The sequence below is a fragment of the Chrysemys picta genome, chromosome 10 (genome assembly GCF_011386835.1).
Source record: "Chrysemys picta bellii isolate R12L10 chromosome 10, ASM1138683v2, whole genome shotgun sequence".
Classification (NCBI taxonomy): domain Eukaryota; kingdom Metazoa; phylum Chordata; order Testudines; family Emydidae; genus Chrysemys; species Chrysemys picta.
Window position 1 is genome coordinate 29,754,238 of NC_088800.1, and position 22,924 is coordinate 29,777,161.

General features: G+C 44.1%; 1 protein-coding gene across 6 annotated transcripts in view; it reads left to right on the forward strand.

The window, feature by feature from the left end:
* The window catches only part of TJP1 (tight junction protein 1), a 377,953-nt gene that overhangs the window by 308,137 nt on the left and 46,892 nt on the right, over positions 1–22,924 (forward strand). For all 6 annotated transcript variants that reach the window (XM_042853846.2, XM_005284979.5, XM_065558286.1 and 3 more), the window contains 8 exons: positions 13,532–13,674; positions 15,826–15,931; positions 16,696–16,846; positions 19,644–19,752; positions 20,540–20,759; positions 21,782–21,966; positions 22,090–22,185; positions 22,816–22,898. In XM_042853846.2, the coding sequence (XP_042709780.2) occupies positions 13,532–13,674; positions 15,826–15,931; positions 16,696–16,846; positions 19,644–19,752; positions 20,540–20,759; positions 21,782–21,966; positions 22,090–22,185; positions 22,816–22,898 (1,093 nt within the window). The remainder of the gene's footprint in view (positions 1–13,531; positions 13,675–15,825; positions 15,932–16,695; positions 16,847–19,643; positions 19,753–20,539; positions 20,760–21,781; positions 21,967–22,089; positions 22,186–22,815; positions 22,899–22,924) is intronic.

Here is a 22,924-nt window from a genome sequence, read left to right on the forward strand (position 1 = left end):
CAGATACGATGAACATAGCCATGGTTTACACTACAAAATTTTGCCAGCATATCTCTGTCAGCTAGGAGTGTGTGGGGGTGGACTCTCTCACCCTCCACCTCAGCTATGCCAGCAAAACCCCTAGTATGAGATGCAACTGTGCCAACAGAGTGCTTCTGTCAGCATAGCTAATGTCGTTTGAGGAGGTAATGTAGCTATGCCAGCAGAAGTCGTGGTCCTGCTGGCTTATGCTGCATCTACGCTAGGGGGCTCTGTCAGTATAGCTATGCTAACCAAGGCTCTGTAGTGTAGACAAGTCCATAATCTTAGTTTGGGTGATTAAATATAGTGAAGCTCAACCTATTGCTAGATTTCAGAGCTACATTTCTAGAAGCAATGGATTACAAAAACTTTTAGTGTAAAATGGAACTGGCTCTGGGGGCTTTATCTACTTTAGGGTTCCCACCATTCCCATTCACTGTCTTGGATGCCTAGCAGTGTGCAGAAAGTAAATGAGGTAAAATACAGATTTGTCAAGATCTGTAGTGAAAAGAATATTGGCATTTCTTCTGAAAATAATTTTAGGGATCGTTGTAGGTAACCAACTATGTATGAGCTCCCACTGCAGTGCTGTGGCAACAGGGGTTAACACAAACCTTGGATTTATAAATGGGGAACATACAGTAGGAGAACAGAGGTGATGTATTCCTTTTTGTGTATGGCAATGTTTAGATCACTATTGGAATTGTGTGTCCAGTTCTTTTGCCATGCTTTTAAAACAATGTTAGTTCTTATCATGTACTCTACAGTTTTTCTAAGAGAGACTTTGTCTGTAAAGCATGCTTTACAATGAAAGACTTGATGAGGTCGTGCTGTTTTAGTTTATAAAAAGAAAGGTTGTGGTGACTCAATCATAGTCTAAATACTTACGCAGAGAGAAGTGATCTAACTTTAAGAGCTAAAGGAGTTTTTAATCTAGCAGACCAAAATGATAACCAGATCCAGTAGCTTGAAGTTGAAGTTGGAAAAATACACCCAGGAAGTGAAACTCCAGTTTTTAACAGTGAGGATAATTAACCACACTGGAACACTTTACTAAGGGTAGGTCTACACTTACCCGGTAGTTCGGCGGCGAGCGATCGAACTTCCGGGTTCGACTTATCGCGTCTTGTCTGGACGCGATAAGTCGAACCCGGAAGTGCTCGCCGTCGACTGCGGTACTCCAGCTAGACGAGAGGAGTACCGCGGAGTCGACGGGGTAGCCTGCCTGCCGCGTGTGGACCGAGGTAAGTTCGAACTAAGGTACTTCGAACTTCAGCTACATTATTCATGTAGCTGAAGTTGCGTACCTTAGTTCGAATTAGGGGGTTAGTGTAGACCTGGCCTAAGGGTGTGGTAAATTGGCCATCATTTGGCCTCTTTAAATTAAGACTAGATGCCTTTCTAAAATATATATTTTAGTTGAACTATAATTTTTTGGGCTATGGCCAGGAATTCCTGGATGAAATTCTATGTCCGGTGTAATCCCATCAGAGTATATTATGATAATGGTCCCTTCTGGCCTTAAATCTATGAATTAAGTGAAACCTTTTTATTTCTCTAAATTGATGTATCTTAAAATGTGCAAAATGATCTGGATGGATAATTTCAGCAGTATGAAAAGCCTGGGAGTGTTTCATTCAAGAGTATTAATCCATCTCTGGTAATTGTAGGCATGAGATTAAAGGCAAAGCTAGAACTACCAGAATACTGGTGATATCCCAGCATACTACTCAACCTGATGTGTTGGGATGCTAAAATGACCCTTTCTAAACATTGTGAAATAAATCATAATGTAACTTTGAAATGGTTGGTAATCCTTGCAATATTACATCAAGACTTCAAAGTAAATGAAAAATAAATGTAGATTTCCACGTGTGATTTCCACATGTTCTTTTTCTTTTGATTTCCTTATTTAAGATCTCCTCCTGCAAATAACTTACTCCTAGGCACAGTGCTTTTATGTGACATTGAGCTCCATGGGGCTAATTGCAGCCACTTCTGTAGGATTGACCCATTAAGTTGTTTCTGACCTCTGCTTTCCCTATCTTCTTACCACACTACATTGAAGCTTTTGTTTCTCTCTACTTCTCTCTCTGATTTCATGTGGTTGTATAAAATCTAAATCTCTAATCATTGTCCAGGTGACGAGAACTAAAAATTAGAAGCAAGAGGGGGAATATGACCTGAGCTGCAAGTGAAGCACCGTTTACTGCCATCTTAAAATACAGTTTTAGATTTTGTTTGAAATAAAACTTCTTACTTCATAAACAAAATGAAGATGTGTATTAATATTGGAGTCTTAAGAGTGAGTAATGTGAACTGAGTAATTGCATAAGCCTATAATTGGTGTGATTCACCATTGCATTACTCCATGTTTATGCCTGTGTTACTCCATTGAGATGATTGCAGTTACATTGTGGTAAAACTGGACTAACACAGAGGAGAATCAGGTCTGATATCTTTTAGTGCATATATTTCGGTTATTCCATGTTTGTTCTAGAAAACTCTCCACTCTTTTTAAATGCAGTCTGACTTTAAATCTGCTCATTGTAGTTGCTACTATAGTTTTTGTTTCTGAGCTGACTCTTTGAAGGCAAATCTTCCTGATAAATTGAATGGCCTGGTCTACTAGGAACTAGGAAATTAGGTTCATATAATTGTCATTCGGTGTGTGAAAAATCCAACTCCGAGCAAAGCAGTTAAACTGACCTAATCCCCGGTGTAGACAGCGCTAGGTTGTTCAGAGAATTCTTCCATTGACCTAGCTACCACCTCTTGGGAAGGAAGAGTACTTACACTGATGGGAGAAGCCCTCCTGTCGGTATAGGCAGCGTCTTCACGGAAGCGTTACAGCAGTGCTGCTGCAGCGTTTTAAGTGTAGACAAGCCATAAGAGAAGGGCAAAAGGGTATAATATCATTAACATAGAAGAAATCTTTCAGTCTCTAGCTTTCTCAATGCTTTGGCTATAATGTGTGTCAGTATTCAAACTGCATGACTGTCAGATACCTGGATCCTAAAATAATAAAGCCAAGTTTGTATTACAGGGCTATAATTCCATTGAGTGGTTGATGTTACAAAAGATGATACATACTAGCATCTTTCATGGCTTTATAGTTCTGTAATTTGAAATGTGCTTTTAAGAAAACTTTTATGTAATACCTAAAGATTTTAATTTAAAAAATGGTGTCCCTGTGATAGCAAGTGACCCTGAATGACTTTGTCTAAAGTCTTTTAACAGTGGCTGCTCTTCAAAACGCTTATAATGTTTAAGATTATAAATGCCATGAAGCAACTTTGATTTTTGAACTTTGATTGTGAATATCATAAACACACAATTCATGCATTTTGCTGTCACATCTTTGCGATACTTTTTTTTCCCTGTACATAGTGTCTTAATGTTTCTGTCCTCCTCTAGTTTAGAGAATATGACAGTGAACACTTAAACACTTCTTTTCATTAATTAGAGATTGGCTGCCCAAGTGAAGGATACCAGAGTGACGCAAAGCCCCTAAGTAGTACTGCAGAGTCATTCCTAATAAGTATATATGAGACAGGCTTTACATAATTGTTTCTCTTACCAGAGGGGTAGTGTATAGAGTATAAACTTCATGTTCTCCTTTTACTAACATGGCTATATAAATATGTAAAATACTTCATAGTAGGAAACTTAAATAATATCTCTTTTTGAGAGTGTAGGGTATCCTAGCTTCAGTCAACTGAAAAGCTCAAATGAAAACTTCATTAAAATCAGATTCCTGAGTTGTGTGTGTGTATATATAGCCATTAATTTGCAGGAGGTGGGAAATAAATAACTTTTTTTTAGAATTCTGATAAAACATTCTGGAATAAATCATTGCCATTTGCAATGAGACTTGTACCATAGGAGTTGAAAACCTGGGATTCTTTTTCTCCCTCTTCCCCCCCCCCACCCCACTTTTGAGGGAACAAATGTAGAGAGAGATTATTTTTACCCATACATGTATGTTGAAGTCCTGTTATGTATTCTGTAATTTAGAAGATGTGATGAGACAGACCAATGGCTAAAATGAAAACAAGCAGACAGTGAAGTCATGAGAATCCCTGTATAAAGAGTTAGCTTATACATAAATTGACTAATATTTATAAGGAAAAATCAAAAGGGGAGTCGTGGGGGGAATTTGCTGTTAGAAACTCTATTCCTTTTTATTCAATGCTGCCTCAACTTTTTAAAAACTTTTTATTAAATATTTGAGCTGCACTAATTAAAAATAGCAACTACATTTATGCAAGAATATCAGTAAAGGATACTAACACACAAGAATGTGAAAATACAAAGTCCTCAAGTTGCATGTTGAAGAGGCCGAAGATCAAAATTAACTAATATAAAATGTCAGAAATAGTAATATTGCAAGAAGAAAACCATTTTGGGATAGTAAAAAATGCTATACCAAAATAAAAAGTTGTATTGTAGAACATCATTAACTACTATTCAATGTCCAGAAATATGAAAAACTAGTTCTGGGCCACATTATCATGTGAGTTATTTTCATTTCTCAGTTTCCTTGGCTTTTAAAAAAGTTTCCTTGTTTCATACACGCATTCAAGTATGCCCATATATTTAATTGGGAACTGGCATTTTATTTCTAGGGAACAAAGATTCAAATCTTAGCATAGCTGAGAAGTGAAAAGACAGTCATTTGTCCACATCCTAAAATCACTGTCCAATGGGACATGTATGCTGGAAACGTAGAAATGGAACAGTAAAGGTTTTGCAGAAGAAGCTTAATGTATTACTTATGCAGCACAAGGTGGAAAAACTTGCAGTGCCCAGGGCTGGCTCCAGGCACCAGCGCAGCAAGCAGGTGCTTGGGGCAGCCAATGGAGAGGGGTGGCACGTCCGGCTCTTCGGTCTCTCAGAGGGAAGGACCTGCTGCCGAATTGCCGCCGAAGAAGGAAGCGGCGGCGGTAGAACTGTCGCCGAATCGTGGCTTCTTCCCCTCCCCCGCCGCTTGGGGCGGCAAAAACGCTGGAGCAAGCCCTGGCAGTGCCTGCGCCCAATCATTACTCAAGCCAATGCTGTTAATCTCACTTTCATGAGTACCAAATTACCACCAAGAAAAAAGTAGAAAATTATTCAATATGAATACCATTATGAGAAAAGAGGAGTCATAAGTGTTCAAAAATTATTTTATAGAAAAAGAGATTTGTGTAAATTGAAGTTCAAAGACCAAAATTTTCAAACTTGGATGCCTAAAAGTACAGCTGTGTTTTTAGCTATTTTTAATATCGAAGTATAATTGGCAAAGACTTGCAAAGGTGAAGAGCATCAATGGGACTTACAGATTGCAGTCGGATTTGTGAATTATCAGCACTCTTGAAAAGCAGGCTATTTTTAGTTAGGTGCCCAACTTGAGGCACTCAAGTTTGAAAACGTTGGCTCTAGCAAGCACTGTATCAAATTCTAATGGCTTATACTGAGTAACAACACATCAGTGAATGGTGGTCCTGATTTAGCAGAATGTGTAAACCTTGCTTCTGATGCCAGCTACTTAGTATTGCCAGAGAAAGCACATCCCACCCATGTTTATAAATTTAGTGGTTTTATCTTTCGGTAGAGCCTTAGTTCCAGTAGAGACTCTGACTAAAAAAAGTTTTATTTCCCATCATTATAATTAATACACAGCTTTGAAGTAATTATTTTAGTACAACTAAAATAAAAGTTGCTGTGGGTAATGTGTATCAGTGGATATATATATATATATATAATAAAATATTTTTTTAAAGAATGCAAATACAAGTTCTTCTTCGAGTGCTTGCTCATATCCATTCCATTAGGTGTGTGCGCGCCGCGTGCACGATCGTCGGAAGATTTTCTACCCTAGCAACACCGGCGGGTCGGCTGTGGAGCCCCCTAGAGTGGCGCCTTCATGGCGCTGAATATATACCCCAGCCGACCCGGCGCCCCCTCAGTTCCTTCTTACCGCCCCTGACGGTCGTTGGAACTGTGGAGCGCTGCTTAGCTGTTCTCCACTCTCCCTAGCTTAGTTAGTTATTCGCAGTTATAGTTATAGTTATAGTTCTAGTGTTTATAGTTAAATAGTTTTTAAAAGTTGTTTTAGTTGTTATAGTAGTTCAGGGGATTAAGGGGGTCGTCTCCCCCTTTCTCCCCCGGCCGCGGGGCCGGGCTCATGCCCAACGCTCCCGGCTTCAAGCAGTGCGCCTCCTGCGCTAAGCCTATGCCCACGAGCGACCCGCACGACTCCTGTCTGAAGTGCCTGGGAGAGTCCCATCAAACAGATAAGTGCAAGATCTGTAAGGCCTTCAGACCAAGGACCAAGAAGGAGCGGGACTTTCGGCTCCGGCAACTCCTGATGGAGGCGGCACTTAGTCCGGACGCTCCATCTACAAGCCAGGCCCCGGCACCTAGCGCCTCGGTGCGCAGTGCCCCGGCGGCACCGGCTACGACGACCACGCGAGTGGGGTCGGACAAGCCTCCCCGACACCGGACCTCGTCGGCACCGCAAGCACAGCAAGTGCCTCGGCGCCGGTCATTATCCCCAGGGCATAAAAAAGCCCATAAGACGGGGACCTCTGTGCCGAAGACGCCGGCTCCCCCAGTGCCGGGGGTAGAGCCGCGTCCGCCGGTGGAGCACCGGAAACAGGTGCCTCCAGCACCGTCGACTCCGGCGCCGAGGCCGTTGAGTCCGGTGCAGATAGCGTCTCCACCGAGGCCGGCGGTGATACAGTGCCTCCCGTCGACTCCAGAGACCTTCGCGGCAGCGAGAGACTTAATAGCTCTCACGGAGCCGGCACTGCCCCAACCACCGGCACCGACGGCACCGTTGACTCGCCCGGTCCAGTCGAGGGGGAAACCTGCCTTGATGCGCCCTCCATCGCAAGGGCTGGAACCTCGGCACCGATCCAGGTCCCGAAGCAGGTCCCCACGCCGCTCGCAGTCCCGGCACCGAATATCACCTCGGCACCGGTCGTACTCGCGGCCAAGATCTTCTTCGCGGCACCGCTCTCCGTCTCGGCACCGCTATGATCGTCGGCACCGATCAACGTCGAGACGTAGTTCTCGGCACCGCTACGGTCGACGCTCGACGTCGAGAGGCCGCTCCCGGCACCGGGTATACTCCAGGTCCTCGTCGAGGTCCAGATCCGACTCCCGGCACCGACGAGGTCATCGGCACCGGTCGCGGTCCCGGCACCGATCGCCGGCACCGCGTAGAGATAGATCATCTCCGGACCGGCACCGTGCGGCACCGCAGCCCACGGGAATCGTCTCGACGCTCTCGGCACCGCCATGGCCATCGAGATCGGTGTCTCGCTCCTCGGACGACCTCTCGAGATCGGCATACCCCCCTCAGGGGCAAGCCGAGGAACAGGACTTGGGCCATTGGCGGGACATAACAGAGGACCATTCTCATGGCCCATCTCACTGGTCGTTTTGGACCCCGTGGGCGTACCATCAGGCGCAAGGGGCTCCAATTGCTTCGACCTCTCGCTCCGGTCACTCTGCTAGAAGGGCCCCGGAGTCCACCATCTCTCGGTCTCCGCCAGGGGGCATGGAGGCTTCCGTATCCGCACCACCTGACGCCCTGGACCCAAGCGCAGGTGATGCTCCGGCCCAGGAGCAGGGAGACCAGGACCCTCCCTTGGATCCTGTACCACCGGAGGCATCTTCCTCTTCCTCTCCGGATGAGGCAGTGGCGGGCACATCGTGCACAGGTCCACCTCCAATAGATCTTCGGGCTCACCAGGATCTTCTGCGTAGGATGGCCCGTAATATGGACCTGCAGGCGGAGGAGATAGTGGAGGTGCACGACCCGATCGTGAATATCCTCGGAGCGGATGCCCCATCGAGGGTGGCGTTACCCCTGATCCGCACGATACAAGCCAATGCATCTACGATATGGCAGACTCCTGCCTCTATCCCACCCACAGCGAGAGGGGTGGAAAGGAAATACTTCGTCCCGTCTAAAGACTACGGGTACTTGTATACCCACCCCCAGCCGTGTTCACTGGTGGTGGCATCAGTGAACGCAAGGGAGCGCCACGGTCAGCAGGCCGCAGCGCCCAAATCAAAGGAGGCTAAGCGCCTCGATTTATTCGGCCGTAAAGTTTACTCAGCCGGAGGGCTGCAACTTAGAGCGGCTAACCAGCAGGCGCTCTTGAGCCGCTATAGCTTTAACTCCTGGAACTCTATGGGGAAGTTTGGAGCCCTGGTAGAGGAGGGTAAGAAGGTGGCTCGGACCTCCTTACAGGCCTCCTTAGACATAGCGGACTCTGCTGCGAGAACCCTGGCCTCAGGTATCGCTATGCGGAGGATCTCCTGGCTCCAGGTTTCGGGTCTGCCTCAGGAACTGCAGCAAACCCTGCAGGATCTACCCTTCGAAGGACAAGGGTTGTTTTCAGAAAAGACGGACTCTCGCCTGCAGAGCCTCAAGGACTCCAGGACGATCATGCGTTCCTTGGGGATGCATGTTGTGGGCCCTCAGCGCAGGCCATTTAGACCGCAGCCTCAGCGCTTCTACCCCCTCGTCAGAGACAGGACTCGGCCCGGAGGCGAGGGCGAGGTGGTAGAAGAAGGTGGACCGGCCCTCAACCCGGTCAGAACCAGGGGCCACCTAGACCACCTTCAGGCCCCAGGCAGAACTTTTGAAGGTGCGGTCGAGGACGGCGCCCCAGTCATCCCCCAGGATCAAGCCCCCTCCTTTCGGGATCGCCTTTCCCATTTCCACCATGCCTGGTCCCTTATAACCTCGGACCGTTGGGTCCTTCGCACGGTGGACAGGGGATATGCTATCCAGTTTTCTTCAATTCCCTCCTCCTTCCCCCCTTCCCCGTCCCTCTTCAGGGACCCTTCTCACGAGCAACTTCTTATACAGGAAGTTTCCACGCTCCTTGCTATGGGGGCCATAGAGGAGGTTCCAGTGGAGTTAAGGGGCAGGGGATTCTATTCCCGTTACTTCCTCATTCCCAAGTCCAAAGGAGGTCTGCGACCTATCTTGGACTTGCGCGGACTCAACAAATTCGTAGTAAAGTTGAAGTTCCGCATGGTCTCTCTGGGGGCCATTATCCCTTCCCTCGATCCTGGAGACTGGTTCGCCGCCCTCGACATGAAAGACGCATACTTTCACATTGCAATTTACCCGCCTCACAGACGCTTCCTGCGATTCGTGGTAAGCAAGGTGCACTATCAGTTTGCAGTCCTTCCCTTCGGCCTATCCTCGGCCCCAAGAGTGTTTACGAAATGTATGGCTGTCGTGGCAGCATACCTTCGTCGGCAAGGGATACAGGTGTTTCCGTACCTAGACGACTGGCTGGTACGCGGTCGCACCAAAGAGCAAGTTCGAGCTCACGTCCACATAATAGTGCACCCATTCAACGAGTTGGGCATCCTACTCAACAAGGACAAATCCACTCTAGAACCTACCCAGAGAATAGAATTCATCGGCGCAGTTCTAGACTCCAGACGTGCACAAGCCATCCTGCCAGACAACCGCTTTTGCACCATCACGAGCCTCATTCAAGGGCTCAAGGCCTTCCCAACTACCACGGTGAGGTCGTGCCTTACCCTGCTGGGTCACATGGCTTCCTGCACGTACGTAACCAGGCATGCCAGACTTCGGCTTCGCCCACTCCAGACCTGGGTGTCATCAATATACCGCCCACATCGGGACAGCCTGAACATGGTGGTCACGGTCCCGAACTCGGTCCTGACCTCCCTCACATGGTGGCTAGATCACAATGTGGTTTGCGAGGGGATGCCGTTTCACGCCCCACAACCCTCTCTGCACCTGGTCAGACGCTTCATCTCTGGGTTGGGGCGCCCATCTCAACGAGCACTATACCCAGGGCCTGTGGACTGCACCCCAGCTAGCCCTGCACATCAATGTTCGGGAACTGATGGCTGTGCGCCTGGCGTGCCAGGCATTTCTCAACCTCCTACGTGGCCGCTGTGTGTTAGTTCTCATCGACAACACCACGGCCATGTTTTACATCAACAAGCAAGGAGGAGCACGTTCGTCAATTCTATGCCAAGAAGCCATTCGTCTGTGGGACTTCTGCATCGCCCACTCAATACATCTCACGGCATCGTTCCTCCCTGGAGTCCAGAACACTTTAGCGGACCGACTCAGCAGGTCCTTTCAAACGCACGAGTGGTCTATCCGTCCGGACATCATACATTCCGTCTTCCAGAAGTGGGGGTTTCCCCAGATAGACCTGTTTGCATCTCGAGACAACAGGAAGTGCCACGTGTTCTGCTCCCTGCAAGGTCGAGCTCCGGGCTCCCTCTCGGATGCGTTTCTCCTTCCCTGGAAAGACCACCTGTTTTATGCCTTCCCTCCGTTTCCTCTGGTCCACAAGGTACTGCTCAAATTGCTCAGAGACCAGGCACAGGTGATTCTGATCGCTCCAGCGTGGCCGAGACAACATTGGTACACCACGCTGTTGGAACTCTCGGTTCAGACACCGATCCCGCTTCCATTATGTCCGGATCTCATCTCTCAGGACCACGGCCGGTTGCGTCACCCCGACCTGCAATCACTCCACCTCATGGCGTGGCTGCTCCATGGTTCACCCAGGCAGAGCAGCAATGCTCGCACTCTGTCCAACAGATTCTGCTGAGCAGTAGGAAGCCCTCAACACGGACCACGGACCTGGCCAAGTGGAAGCGGTTCTCCTGTTGGTGCGAACAACGAGCCACGTCCCCGTTACAGGCACCTATTCCTCTCATATTGGAATATCTCCTCTCCCTAAAACAACAAGGGTTGGCGATATCTTCAATTAGAGTTCACCTGGCCGCTATATCGGCCTTTCACCCAGGGGAACTCGCGTCTTCGGTATTCTCTAACCCGATGGTAGTTAGATTCCTCAAGGGCTTAGACCGGATGTACCCACAACAACGTCAGCCCGTTCAGACGTGGGACCTCAACCTGGTTCTCTCCAAGCTCACAGGTCCTCCATTCGAGCCACTGGCCACCTGTTCACTTCTGTACCTATCCTGGAAGACAGCCTTCCTCGTAGCCATCACCTCAGCAAGGCGCGTTTCTGAACTCAGGGCGCTTACATCTGAGCCCCCTTACACAGTTTTTCATAAGGATAAAGTGCAGCTTCGTCCACATCCTGCCTTTCTCCCTAAGGTGGTTTCTCCTTTTCATATCAACCAGGATATATTTCTCCCGGTCTTTCATCCTAAACCACATGCTACTCGCCAGGATCAACGTTTGCATTCTCTGGACGTACGCAGAGCCCTGGCTTTCTATATTGACCGCACAAGGCGCTTTAGAAAGACGACGCAACTCTTCGTTGCAGTGGCCGACCAAATGAAAGGCTCACCGGTCTCCTCACAACGCCTATCCTCCTGGATTACGTCTTGCATCCGGACTTGCTATGACCTGGCAGGTGTCTCAGCACCGCACCTCACCGCTCACTCCACGAGGGCCCAAGCTTCCTCGACAGCTTTCCTGGCGCAAGTTCCGATCCAGGACATTTGTAGAGCTGCGGTTTGGTCATCAGTCCACACGTTTACAGCTCACTATGCACTAGTGCAGCAGTCCAGGGACGATGCTGCTTTCGGATCAGCGGTTTTGCACACAGCAATGTCTCACTCCGACCCCACCACCTAAGTTGGGCTTGGGAGTCACCTAATGGAATGGATATGAGCAAGCACTCGAAGAAGAAAAGACGGTTACTCACCGTTGTAACTGTTGTTCTTCGAGATGTGTTGCTCATATCCATTCCAAACCCGCCCCCCGTCCCCACTGTCGGAGTAGCCGGCAAGAAGGAACTGAGGGGGCGCCGGGTCGGCTGGGGTATATATTCAGCGCCATGAAGGCGCCACTCTAGGGGGCTCCACAGCCGACCCGCCGGTGTTGCTAGGGTAGAAAATCTTCCGACGATCGTGCACGCGGCGCGCACACACCTAATGGAATGGATATGAGCAACACATCTCGAAGAACAACAGTTACAACGGTGAGTAACCGTCTTTTACTGCCCAATAGCTCCATCTAGCTTCTGGAAACAGTAATATCTTAAGAAAGGTGGCATCTTTCAGAAGACATCTGTCCAGGATAGAGAGAGAGATCCAAACGGAAAACCATCTAATCATGTTGTACTATCTTGTACAATATACTTCACTAAGGACACTTTCTACCCAAAGTCCTTTCTGGTGGCTCATCAGGAAGAAGTAACTGAGCAGTTCGGTGTCATCAAGGAAACAGATGTTTCCTAACAATGTCAAATTCAGTATCCTTTAATGCCTGGCAAATATATAATTCCTTTAGAACACTCACTGCATTTTTATTGACACACAAGGTGATAGAAATAAAAGTAAACCTACTTGTTATGCAGTATCGTCTATTAACCATTTTATTTTTATATGCATGTGTTTCTAATACTTCAGCAGAGTTTGAATATCTTGTAAACTAATGCTTTTTTTATAATGAATATGTTTTGGAATTGTGGTTTGTTTAGTACAGCAATTGATGAAACTGTTAATCAATGCTGATTATGATTAGCCATAGTAAGCAGAAAATATCTGAAATTCATAAGTGCCAGGAGTTCTGACCTGAAGGATTTTTAGGAAGTAGTTGGTAGTATACTTCTTTTAAGCCTATGTAGATTTTGAGTCTTATCTGTGACTATACGGCTACCGCTCACATATAATTACAGTGTACTGCATGCTTGTACAACCCACAGAGGTTCTTTTCATGTATACAGATTGAGTTTTACTGCCTCTTTGCTAAAGTACTTGGTCCTCTAGCTCAAACAATGGAAGTGCTGATGCTTTTAGATCTAGAGGTCCCAGGTTCTCTCCCCAGAGACTATCAAGCAAGGAGTGCATCACATTCTCTTTAGATGTTGCATGCTGTAAGCATATGTAGATATATTCTGGAGTAGAAAATACATGAGGCTAGTCCTGTTTTCACTGAAGAAACATGAAGTAGAGAGCTGGTATGGGAGGCAGGCACTCACTTTTTCCCCCATTGCACCAATCTTAAGTGTAAAGGATTTGGAAGAGCTGTGGATTTTGAAGGCTGCTCTTTCCCAACCTCAAGGGATCTAGTGGGAAGGGAAACCTCTTTTCAGTGTTGAAGGGCTGCCATTGGCTGAGTTCCTCAATCCCGGCTGAGTCAGCAACCACAGGAGAGGTCCAAAAGGTCGTGGTAAATCTTGGGTTTTTGCCCAGAAATCACTAGACTCCACAGGGAAAAGTGTCACAGAGAACAAGCACATCACTTGCTCCCATCTCCATTCCTGCTTCTGAGTTTAGCATGGAAGACTGTCTACACAAGGCATGGGAAGGACATGGGGCAGTGAAAAGAGCACTCTATTCTACCTTGCCCTCTCTTTTCCAGGGATCTACATGTGGAGAGCTCCCACTATGCAGATTATTTGGGGATGAATCCGTTAGCAGATCTGTTTGACCTGAAATGCAGAAATGGTGGTTTAACAATAATACTGTGAGGTAGCATGGCGTACAAACTAAATGCCATATGTTTTGTTTTTCTGATATATAGTCTCCGGAGCAGAGAAGATGAGAGAATATCAAAACCAGGAGCTGTCTCTACACCTGTAAAGAATGCAGATGATATCCCTGTTTCTAAAACCATGGAGGAGGCTATAGTTGAAAGAAATGAAAAACAAACTCCACCTCTGCCAGGTAAATATGATAAAATGCCAAGTTATGCCTGCTGCCTCTAATGAATGCTCAGTAGGAATTTGCACTACTTCATAACTACAGCATGATTTCTCTCAAGCTATTAAAATATACAACTGCATAAGTACTCAAAATATGCAAATTCAAAGGGCCCAGCTCTGCCCCTAGTTACCTGGGTGAAGCCAGTTTAAGTAATGGCAGAAGTGGGCCCAACGTTTTTTCATTTTTCTGAATATGCAAGACTCTCTGTGAGCATAGTTCAGCTTGCGGTATTTGTAGTTTTCAATTCTGGAAGATCACTCTAAAGCGCTCTCTGCTGTGGGATTAAAAACTGTGTTGGTTATAGCTGTCTTTAAGCATGGTTGTTGCTAAGAGGATTCTGTCATGATTTCCAAAGCCAAGATAAGATGGAGGGCTTTTTCCCCTAAAAGCCATACTAACCCCTTTAAACCTAGATGTAGCTAACACAGTTTGGATCTCAGTGGAGAGCTAAATCTTTTTTGTTTATTATTTTTATTATCATAGCACTTAGGGCCCTAATTATGTACCAGGACCCCATTGTGCCATACACTGTATAAACACAGAACAAAAAGGCAGATGCCCAGGTTACAGGCCGGAGTAATGGATAAGATGGTGGTGTAGTGTCCACAGTAATCATGAAAGGAGTGAGCGGGAGGATTTGGGGGATTAAGAGCTCTGTTTTACCTGTGTGCAGTTTGAGCTCATGGCAAGACATCTAGGAGGCAATATCAGAGAGAGGCAGAGATTTTAGTTTAGATGGAAGAATGCAGGTCTGGAGTAGAGATCTCAGAGTTGAGACTGTGGTTGAATTTGTATTTTGCGGATTAGATTACCCAGAGATAAGTAGAGAGGGCAGAGAAAGTGCCCAATGACATCTCTGTGGAATCCGCACAGAAAGTTGAAGGAAGGATGGACCTGCTGAAGGAGTCATTGGAGATTTAGGAGGAGAGAAGAGGACAGAGGGGAGACAACCCAGGGAGGACAAGATTACAAGGAGGAGGAGCATGGTCAACTGTGTCTAAGGCGGCAGACTGGTCAAGGAGGATGAGGATGGAGTACTGGTTCTGAGCTTTGGCTAGGACAAGGTCATAGAGACTTTAGCAAGAGCAGTTTTATTGGCGTGAAAGGAGCAGGAGTTATATTGGAGAGGATCTAGGATGGAATTGGAGAGAAATTCGAGATGGCTACTGTAAACAGTGCTTTTAATGAACTTAGAAATGCAATCTTGAGAGGACAGTAGTTAGAGAGGCAAATGGGTTCAAGGGTGGTGGTTTTTTGTTTTTGTTTTGTTAAAATGAGAGAAATGAAAACATGCTTGTATTGTGAGGGGGCAGGAAAGCCAGAGAGAGGTGTGTAAGGAGGAGATGAGTGGGTGTGAAGGAAATGGGGGGATGGGATGTAAGGCGTTATTGGGACAAGTGGATGGGTTGGAGGAGGAGATCAGGCAAAATTCTGCATCTGTTATAGGGGAGAAGGAAGAGAGAATAGGGGGAGGAGAAAGGAAGGCAATCCGTGGAGAGGGGGAAGATCACATCATTTTGTCAGTTTTCGCTTTTAAGAAATGAGTGAGCAGATAGAGAAATGATGACAGGAGAGTGTAAAAGCTTGAACAGTGAGTCAAAGGCAGCTGAAATGGCCGGTCTGGGATTCAGTTAAGGTAGAGATGTAGAATTGTTTAGCTGGAAGATTACAGTAAGTGACTGAACCTTTTGGCTTCTCCCATTTTTGGGCAGTGGTTACCCTAGTGGAAATCGTAATCCTTAATGTCCAAATCTTACATGATTGGGAAAAAACAGTGTAATGTGTTTTCTCTTTTAAAGAGTCCTGGATTTATCTTTCAACGGACGTTATCAAAGTACAATGGGAAATTTGAAGAAAAAAAAAACAAAAAAAAAAAACAGTGCAGTAGTTAGACCAGCCTTAAAAAAATCTACTCGCCCAAGAGGAGTAATCTTAGTACAAGAGAGTTATTTTCATTACTGACACTTGTGGATGGGAGAAGGATTTTGTTCCTGAGCTAGTAGATTTTCATGATAACAATTTTGCAAGGATGAGTTAAACTGTACTGGTTCCACATCCTTTAAAGAATTAATAACATGGCAAGTTGGGTTTTTTGTTTTTATTTCTTAATAGAGCCAAAGCCAGTGTATGCTCAAGCTGGACAGCCAGATGTGGATTTACCAGTCAGTCCATCAGATGGTCCTTTACCCAATTCAACTCATGAAGATGGAGTGCTTCGGTAATGTAATTCAAAATTATTTATTTGAACCTGATCCAACAGTCCTCGAGCAGACCAAGCTTTCATTAAGTCAATGAACATTACGTCTGCATGGGGACATCTAGGGCTTTGTCTTAACATACATTTCTAATCTGTTTATAAGTATTGGGGTGGGGGAGTTGAGGCTCATCTGTGAGCTTTGGGTGCTTTGTTAAGTTATATTACATATTTTGTAATTTTGAAACTTACTAATCACTTTATAGATATTATTTAATAACATGTGTTTTGTTTCTCTCTCCCAAACACTGCTTTTCTTCTCTTTTAAGCAAAAAACAGTCCTGCATTCAGGAGAACCCTATAATAATGTTATCACGTTGCGTGCTATATTCTCTCCTCCCACCACCACCCCAAAAAAGGGGGAGGGGGAAGAGTGAGAAATAACAATTCAGTTGTAAACTTCCAAAGGAAGGTTGACTGTTAAACAAACAAACAAAAACCCTTAAATTTTGAAGTATTCTATTTAAAATACGATTTATATATTAAAGCAAACTACAAAATCTCTTAAGCAAGTGAATGTTACCATTATTTTCAAAAGCTGAGCTGATGAGAAGAATATTATGCTATTATAGTTAGTGTGTTGCTGAAAGAAATAGCTTGGGTACGATGATATCAAATTGCAATAATTTGAACAAATTCTCTGCTGGTGTAACTCCCCAGCTGCTAATCTGTGACCGCATATTCATCTACTGTATGTCTATTAATTGGAATGCGTTATAAACCTACAGGCCAAGCATGAAGCTGGTAAAATTCAAAAAAGGAGACAGCGTGGGCTTGCGGTTGGCTGGTGGCAATGATGTAGGCATATTTGTAGCTGGTGTTCTGGAGGACAGCCCTGCAGCGAAAGAAGGATTAGAAGAAGGAGATCAAATTCTCAGGGTAGGTCAAAATCTTTCATTCAAAGAATCTGTTGTTCAATAATGCAACAGAATTTTGGTCCATGTTGCCTTTTTAGTGTAGACTGTTTATCTGGGCCTACATTGATTGGGGTAGACGATGGTGGTAAAAATTCTTCCAGCTTCCACTATTGCTACTAGATCACTGGTAAATTATGGCTCCCAAGTTTCCTAGTTTCAGATTGGACAAATAATTGTTTAACTAACTGGCTTTTAAACTGTTAACTAAAAAACATGTATAAATATCTCTGTCATATATACAAATAATAATCAGCACGTAGGACTTAGCATCTTTCATTCATAGATTTCTAGTCACTTTGCAAAACTAGGTAGGTAGCATTGTCCACAGGAATCTACTGCCCAATCATCCCCACCCCTATTTCAGAGCACTCCTTCCAACACACGTTTTTCAACAGGAGAAGAATGTGCTTTATTTACCCTGCAGTTAGCTCAGTTAGTGAATAGATTAAAACTTGGGTATCACATACGGTATTAAAAGTATACCATTAGAGACCTGGACCAACCCCTTATGTATAATTTGCAGAATATAGGTAAATTGTGTAAACTTGTTTTTTCCCCCACATGGATTAGTAAAACTCTCTTAATGCCACTAGGGCATGTTGTTTCTAGAAAAGTAAATTCTTTGTATTCTTTCATAGTGATGACAAAGTTTAAAATGCGGAATTTTTAGTTCTCATTTAATTTTACAAGGACTTTTGTACTTCAGTCTATTTTCCTCTATTGGACCTCTTTACCTGCTGTTTATGGACTTTGGTGGGGAAAAAGGATAGACCTACACTTAGAGTTTTGAAATTGAATTGATTAAACTTTAAAGAAACATGTTTTAACAGCATGCATGTGCTAATCATTGACTACCTAATGTTGATAATCAGAACTCAAATGTTCAAATATATGTTAAGATTAGATAGCAAGGAGTAAGGGCAACTGTAAACGAAAATCATGTGGAACGAGTTTGGACAACTGATCTAAGGGTTTGTCTACATGGGGCTTAAACCGGATTAAGTTGAGTTAATCCAGTGTGTAATGTCCGCTGGCCTCATTGCAGACTCCTCATAAAACCCCTGAAAATAAAGAGAGATGGAGATTGTACTTTAGATAAGAGAGTGATAAAGAAATGGATCTTGCTGTGGCCAAGGACAGTGTTACCACAGCAAAAGACACTGTTGAGAAAGACTGGGATGCAGAGGAAACGCCTGGAGGCAATACAGAACTAGAATGCTTTGATGCAGCACTTCTGCTGCTTCTGCTGCCAGGAAAGCAGGCAAGGCAGTGCTCCAAACCAGGACCTAGCCTTGTTCTGTACCTCCTGGATAGCACAAGATACTGAGCTCAGCCCCTTTGAGCCATCTAATGCTCTGTATAGCTTCAAGTCTCGCCGCTCAACATGACGGATGTCAACCATCCTTTGTGGCACCCTGGAGAAATACTCCTTTCTATTTATAAATTCTAAGCCCTCGTCAGGGGAGGTGGGGGTGAAGTTGAAATAATAAGCACAGAGGTCTCCTCAGTTGCCTCAATACAGTTTGGGAACCCATGCATACAAAGCCATCAATCTCCTGAGCATTAATAAGCTTTATAACCCACTGAAACAGTATATTGTCCATGGCATTACACATCTGCAAGACAGTGGCTCCAACAGTCGATCTCCCTGCTCTGGATTGGTTGGTTATGGATTGCTCGGATTTGGGGTTCTCTACCTTCTAGATGGCAGTGGTGACCCACTTCTCGAACGGTATGGGGCACCACATGTTGGCATGCTGCTCCTGCATTTCCAGAACTACTTCAACACGTATCTCAAAAAAGATTGTCTTAGCCATTCTGAAATTTTCTTGCCACTGCTGGTCATCCCAGGTCTGCAGAACAAACCTTTCCCACCAGTTGATGCTCATTTTCTGAGCCCAGAGACAGTGCTGTATGGTGCGAAGTTGCTCCAGGAACAGTTCCTGTAGTAGCAATTGCTGGATATCACCCTCTTCTTCCTCATCCTGCTTCTTCCCTTGAAGCTTAAGTTCCTGCTGCTGCCACATCATCTGCTTCTTGGTGCAGAAGGCAAAGTCCAAAACCAAAGTCACCTGGCTACTAGAGCTGAAATACAGCACAAGCAGCCTCCCTGTGTTTACAGTTGCCAGCATAGAGGTGAAGAGCATTGTTGGGACCATGCTGGCTGACGACAATTCAAAAATGGCACTAGCCTACCCAGAAAGGAGCCTGGTGTGGAGATGATGGAGATGTGAGCTTTTTTAAAAAAAAAAATTGGAATCTGCCTGCCTTCCCTTATGCATCTTGCAATGCACAGCCAGAAGAATTTCAGAATGAAGACTGCTCAGTAGCAAAGCAAAGGACTATGGGATACCCTCTGAGAATGCCACACTGCTAGTACTCCCCATGTAGACACATCCTAAGACGCTCCTCCATCTGTAATAATCTAAACATATCTCTGGTACTTCTAGATCATCCATGATGGGTGACCTAGAAGTATTCAATAAAAAAGTCTGTTCAGTTTGTACTCTGCAGGTACTGCATATTTTTTTGTTAAATAGCAATATTTTTCACTTATTCTGAGAAATATATGCAAAACGCTTCTTGAAGTTCATGCAGTTAAGTTATATCCTATTTAACTGGATAAACAACTCTAACATTACTATGTTGTGAAAAACTGCATTATTTATGTGAAATGTAAGTTTCACAATGTATTTTTCACAGTGCATGTATGTTTCACTACATCCTGCAGTAATTCAAAACTGTTGTATTCATGCCAGGTAAACAATGTAGACTTCACAAATATCATCAGAGAGGAAGCAGTGCTTTTTCTGCTTGATCTCCCTAAAGGAGAAGAGGTGACAATTTTGGCACAGAAGAAAAAGGATGGTAAGTAGTTACCTCAAATATAAGGTCAGAAACTGCTTGGTAGGCTTTTTGAGAGCAGGTAGAGACGGTATAGCTAACCTTTGATTGTTTGCCCTAGGGAGTGGCAACTCAAGAAGGTTGGTAATGTGAAGCCTTTCATTTTTAGGTCACTATTTCAAATGCAGTAGAGATTGTACAGTAGTGATAGATTCATTGTCTGACAACAGTCCAGTAGCTTGTTTTGAAATTAGTCTGTGGTCTCAATCCTTTCCCAAGTGAATGGGGTTGTACTGCTATAACTATTTTGATTATTTTTTTTTTTAAACCACACAACCCTAACTGAAAGAGTTATATCAGTACAAAAGTGTGTAGACTAGGTCTAAATAATGGCTGAAAAACAGTGTCTGGACAATGAGGAAACTTGCACAATCAATGCTTTATGGTTCATTCATTCTGTAATAGGTGATATCTGATTCCAGTGCTGTCAGTATGGCCTGATATACAAAATTCACCAAATCAGCTCTGAACTCATTATAGGAAAAAAAACAAATAGTATAAGTACTGTGAATTCAAGGAGGATACCAACTGTTTTTGAATGCATCACACTAACATGATATGGATTGTGAATTTCACATACATTTCACATGCTGATATGTGGGGATTTAGTCTTACGGGTTTCCAAAATACCTCACAATTAAAATGGAGAACTAAGAATAGGCAAGATTTGTGCTCAGAATCTTTTTATAGAACTGCTGTGATCATTAGGAATCCTTTAATGTACTTCAATTTCAAGTAATTTTTATTGCAGTTTATCGTCGCATTGTTGAGTCCGATGTAGGAGATTCTTTCTATATCAGAACTCATTTTGAATATGAAAAGGAATCTCCCTATGGGCTAAGTTTCAACAAAGGTGAAGTGTTTCGGGTCGTGGATACTTTGTACAACGGCAAGCTTGGGTCCTGGCTGGCTATTCGAATTGGCAAGAATCACAAAGAGGTGGAAAGAGGCATCATACCCAATAAAAACAGGTAGCATCTTGAAACTGTTTACTACAATGCTCGTGAAATCTGTGGCCCAAGTTTGTGCAAGTTCTTTGTCTGTTTAATGCTGTTTTAGTAAAATCTCCTTGTCACTCAGACATTTTATACCTTTCTTAACATTTTGGAAGAAAAACAGTTGTAGAACCCCAAGTAATTTGCAATTAGATTTATCCAGTTTGAGTACCCAAATTTACATTTGGGTTTGGTTTAGAATAGAGGTTCACAAACTGTGGCCCTTGGACAGTCCATTGGCTAGTTGCATGGAGTTGTCTCTCCCTGTTTCCAAGCAAGAGAAACACAAGGGTGGGGGAATAAATCTTAGTGCAGACAAGGCCTTAAAGGTGTGATGTCAGATTGAATTAGCTAACTGAATTCAATTAACACCTTCTAAAACTCTAGTCAAGACAAAGCAATTGTATTTCAGTGTGTGCTAATCTGGTGAAATGAAAGCCTAGTCTAGATAGGGCCTAAAATTGATGGAACAGCAAAAGTGTAGACATGTATCTCGCAAAAAAATTATAAATACTTTCTGAAAAGTACATACACCTCTACCTCAATATAACGCTGTCCACGGGAGCCAAAAAATCTTACCACGTTATAGGTGAAACCGCGTTATATCGAACTTGCTTTGATCCGCCGGAGCGCGCAGCCCCACTCCCCCAGAGCACCTCTTTACCGCGTTATATTAGAATTCCGGTTATATAGGGTTGCGTTGTATTGGGGTGGAGGTGGGGTACTTTGTAAGTAATTGCTGTAGTTGCCTCAGCTGTGTTAATTGATCACCAGTGGCAGGAGAAGGGGGTCCAAAAGGCAATTACTTTAAGATGTACTGAAAAACACGGGAACCCCTCATTTGGTGATCAGTGGTCCTTTAGCCTGTTGTGTCATTATAATGTGTTCACAGGTTTAAACTTTGTTAATCAAGTGTCATTTCAAAAGCTGATTTGTTTGTTGATGGAGTTGGGGTTTTCTGTCATTTTTTTGACCCCTGGAATCTCTGCCCCACTTAGAGCTGAACAGCTAGCTAGTGTACAGTACACACTTCCAAAGACAGCGGGGGGAGATCGTGCAGATTTCTGGAGGTTCCGAGGTCTACGCAGCTCAAAGAGAAATCTCCGAAAAAGCAGAGAAGATCTTTCTGCCCAACCTGTTCAGACCAAGTTTCCTGCATATGAAAGAGTTGTTCTTCGAGAAGGTAGCTTCCTTTTAAAGAGATTAAAATATTTGCTGTTTCAGTTCAACATTTTAATCTTCATGATGGAAAAATAGCATCCTAAAATACATTTAAATCAATTTACTTTGATTTTTCTTATTCCAGCTGGCTTTCTCAGGCCTGTAACCATTTTCGGACCAATTGCTGATGTTGCACGAGAGAAACTGGCAAGAGAAGAACCAGATATTTATCAAGTTGCAAGTAAGTGCGTCTCTTTGCTTATCAGATTAATATAAAATTATAATTGTATTGTCACCTCTTTTTGCTAGCCTTTGCTGCGTTATTCCTGTTAATGTTTTAAAGTTTAACTTTTATATTGTCAGCAATTTATGGAAACACTCTGAAAGGCTTACATTCAATTGCAGTTAACTAGTGATTGATACAGATATTTTAAAGGTAAAGTAATACAGATTTGCTATAGGACTCTTCAGGAAACATTACGTGCATTGAGTGAATGCAAACTCAATTTATTATTATTAATGCTATCATAGGACCCAATCCCATAACATGCTGAGCTTCCTCCGTGCTCCCTCCCCTGTCTCCTCTTTAATTCAGCATGTTGCAAAAAACATTCAGAATTAAGCTCCTAGTAAATACCTAACAAATTCTTAGAATTTTATAACTAAACTGGGGAACTAATAGTTTAATTCCTGAATTTTTTTTAAGTAAAAAATATATCTTCAGCACTATAACTTGTATAAGGTCTGAACCAGTATTTTGAGCTAGAAAAAGAGATTGCTCATTTTATATTAATGGGGGCATAGAGAGGGTTGTGTAATTGACCAGTAGGTGGCTAAGAAATCATGACTTTAACTGTGTTCTCTTGAACAGAAAGTGAACCAAGAGATGCTGGTACTGACCAACGTAGTTCTGGCATTATTCGTCTTCATACAATAAAACAGATAATTGACAGAGTAAGTGGTAAAAATATGCTTTGTTT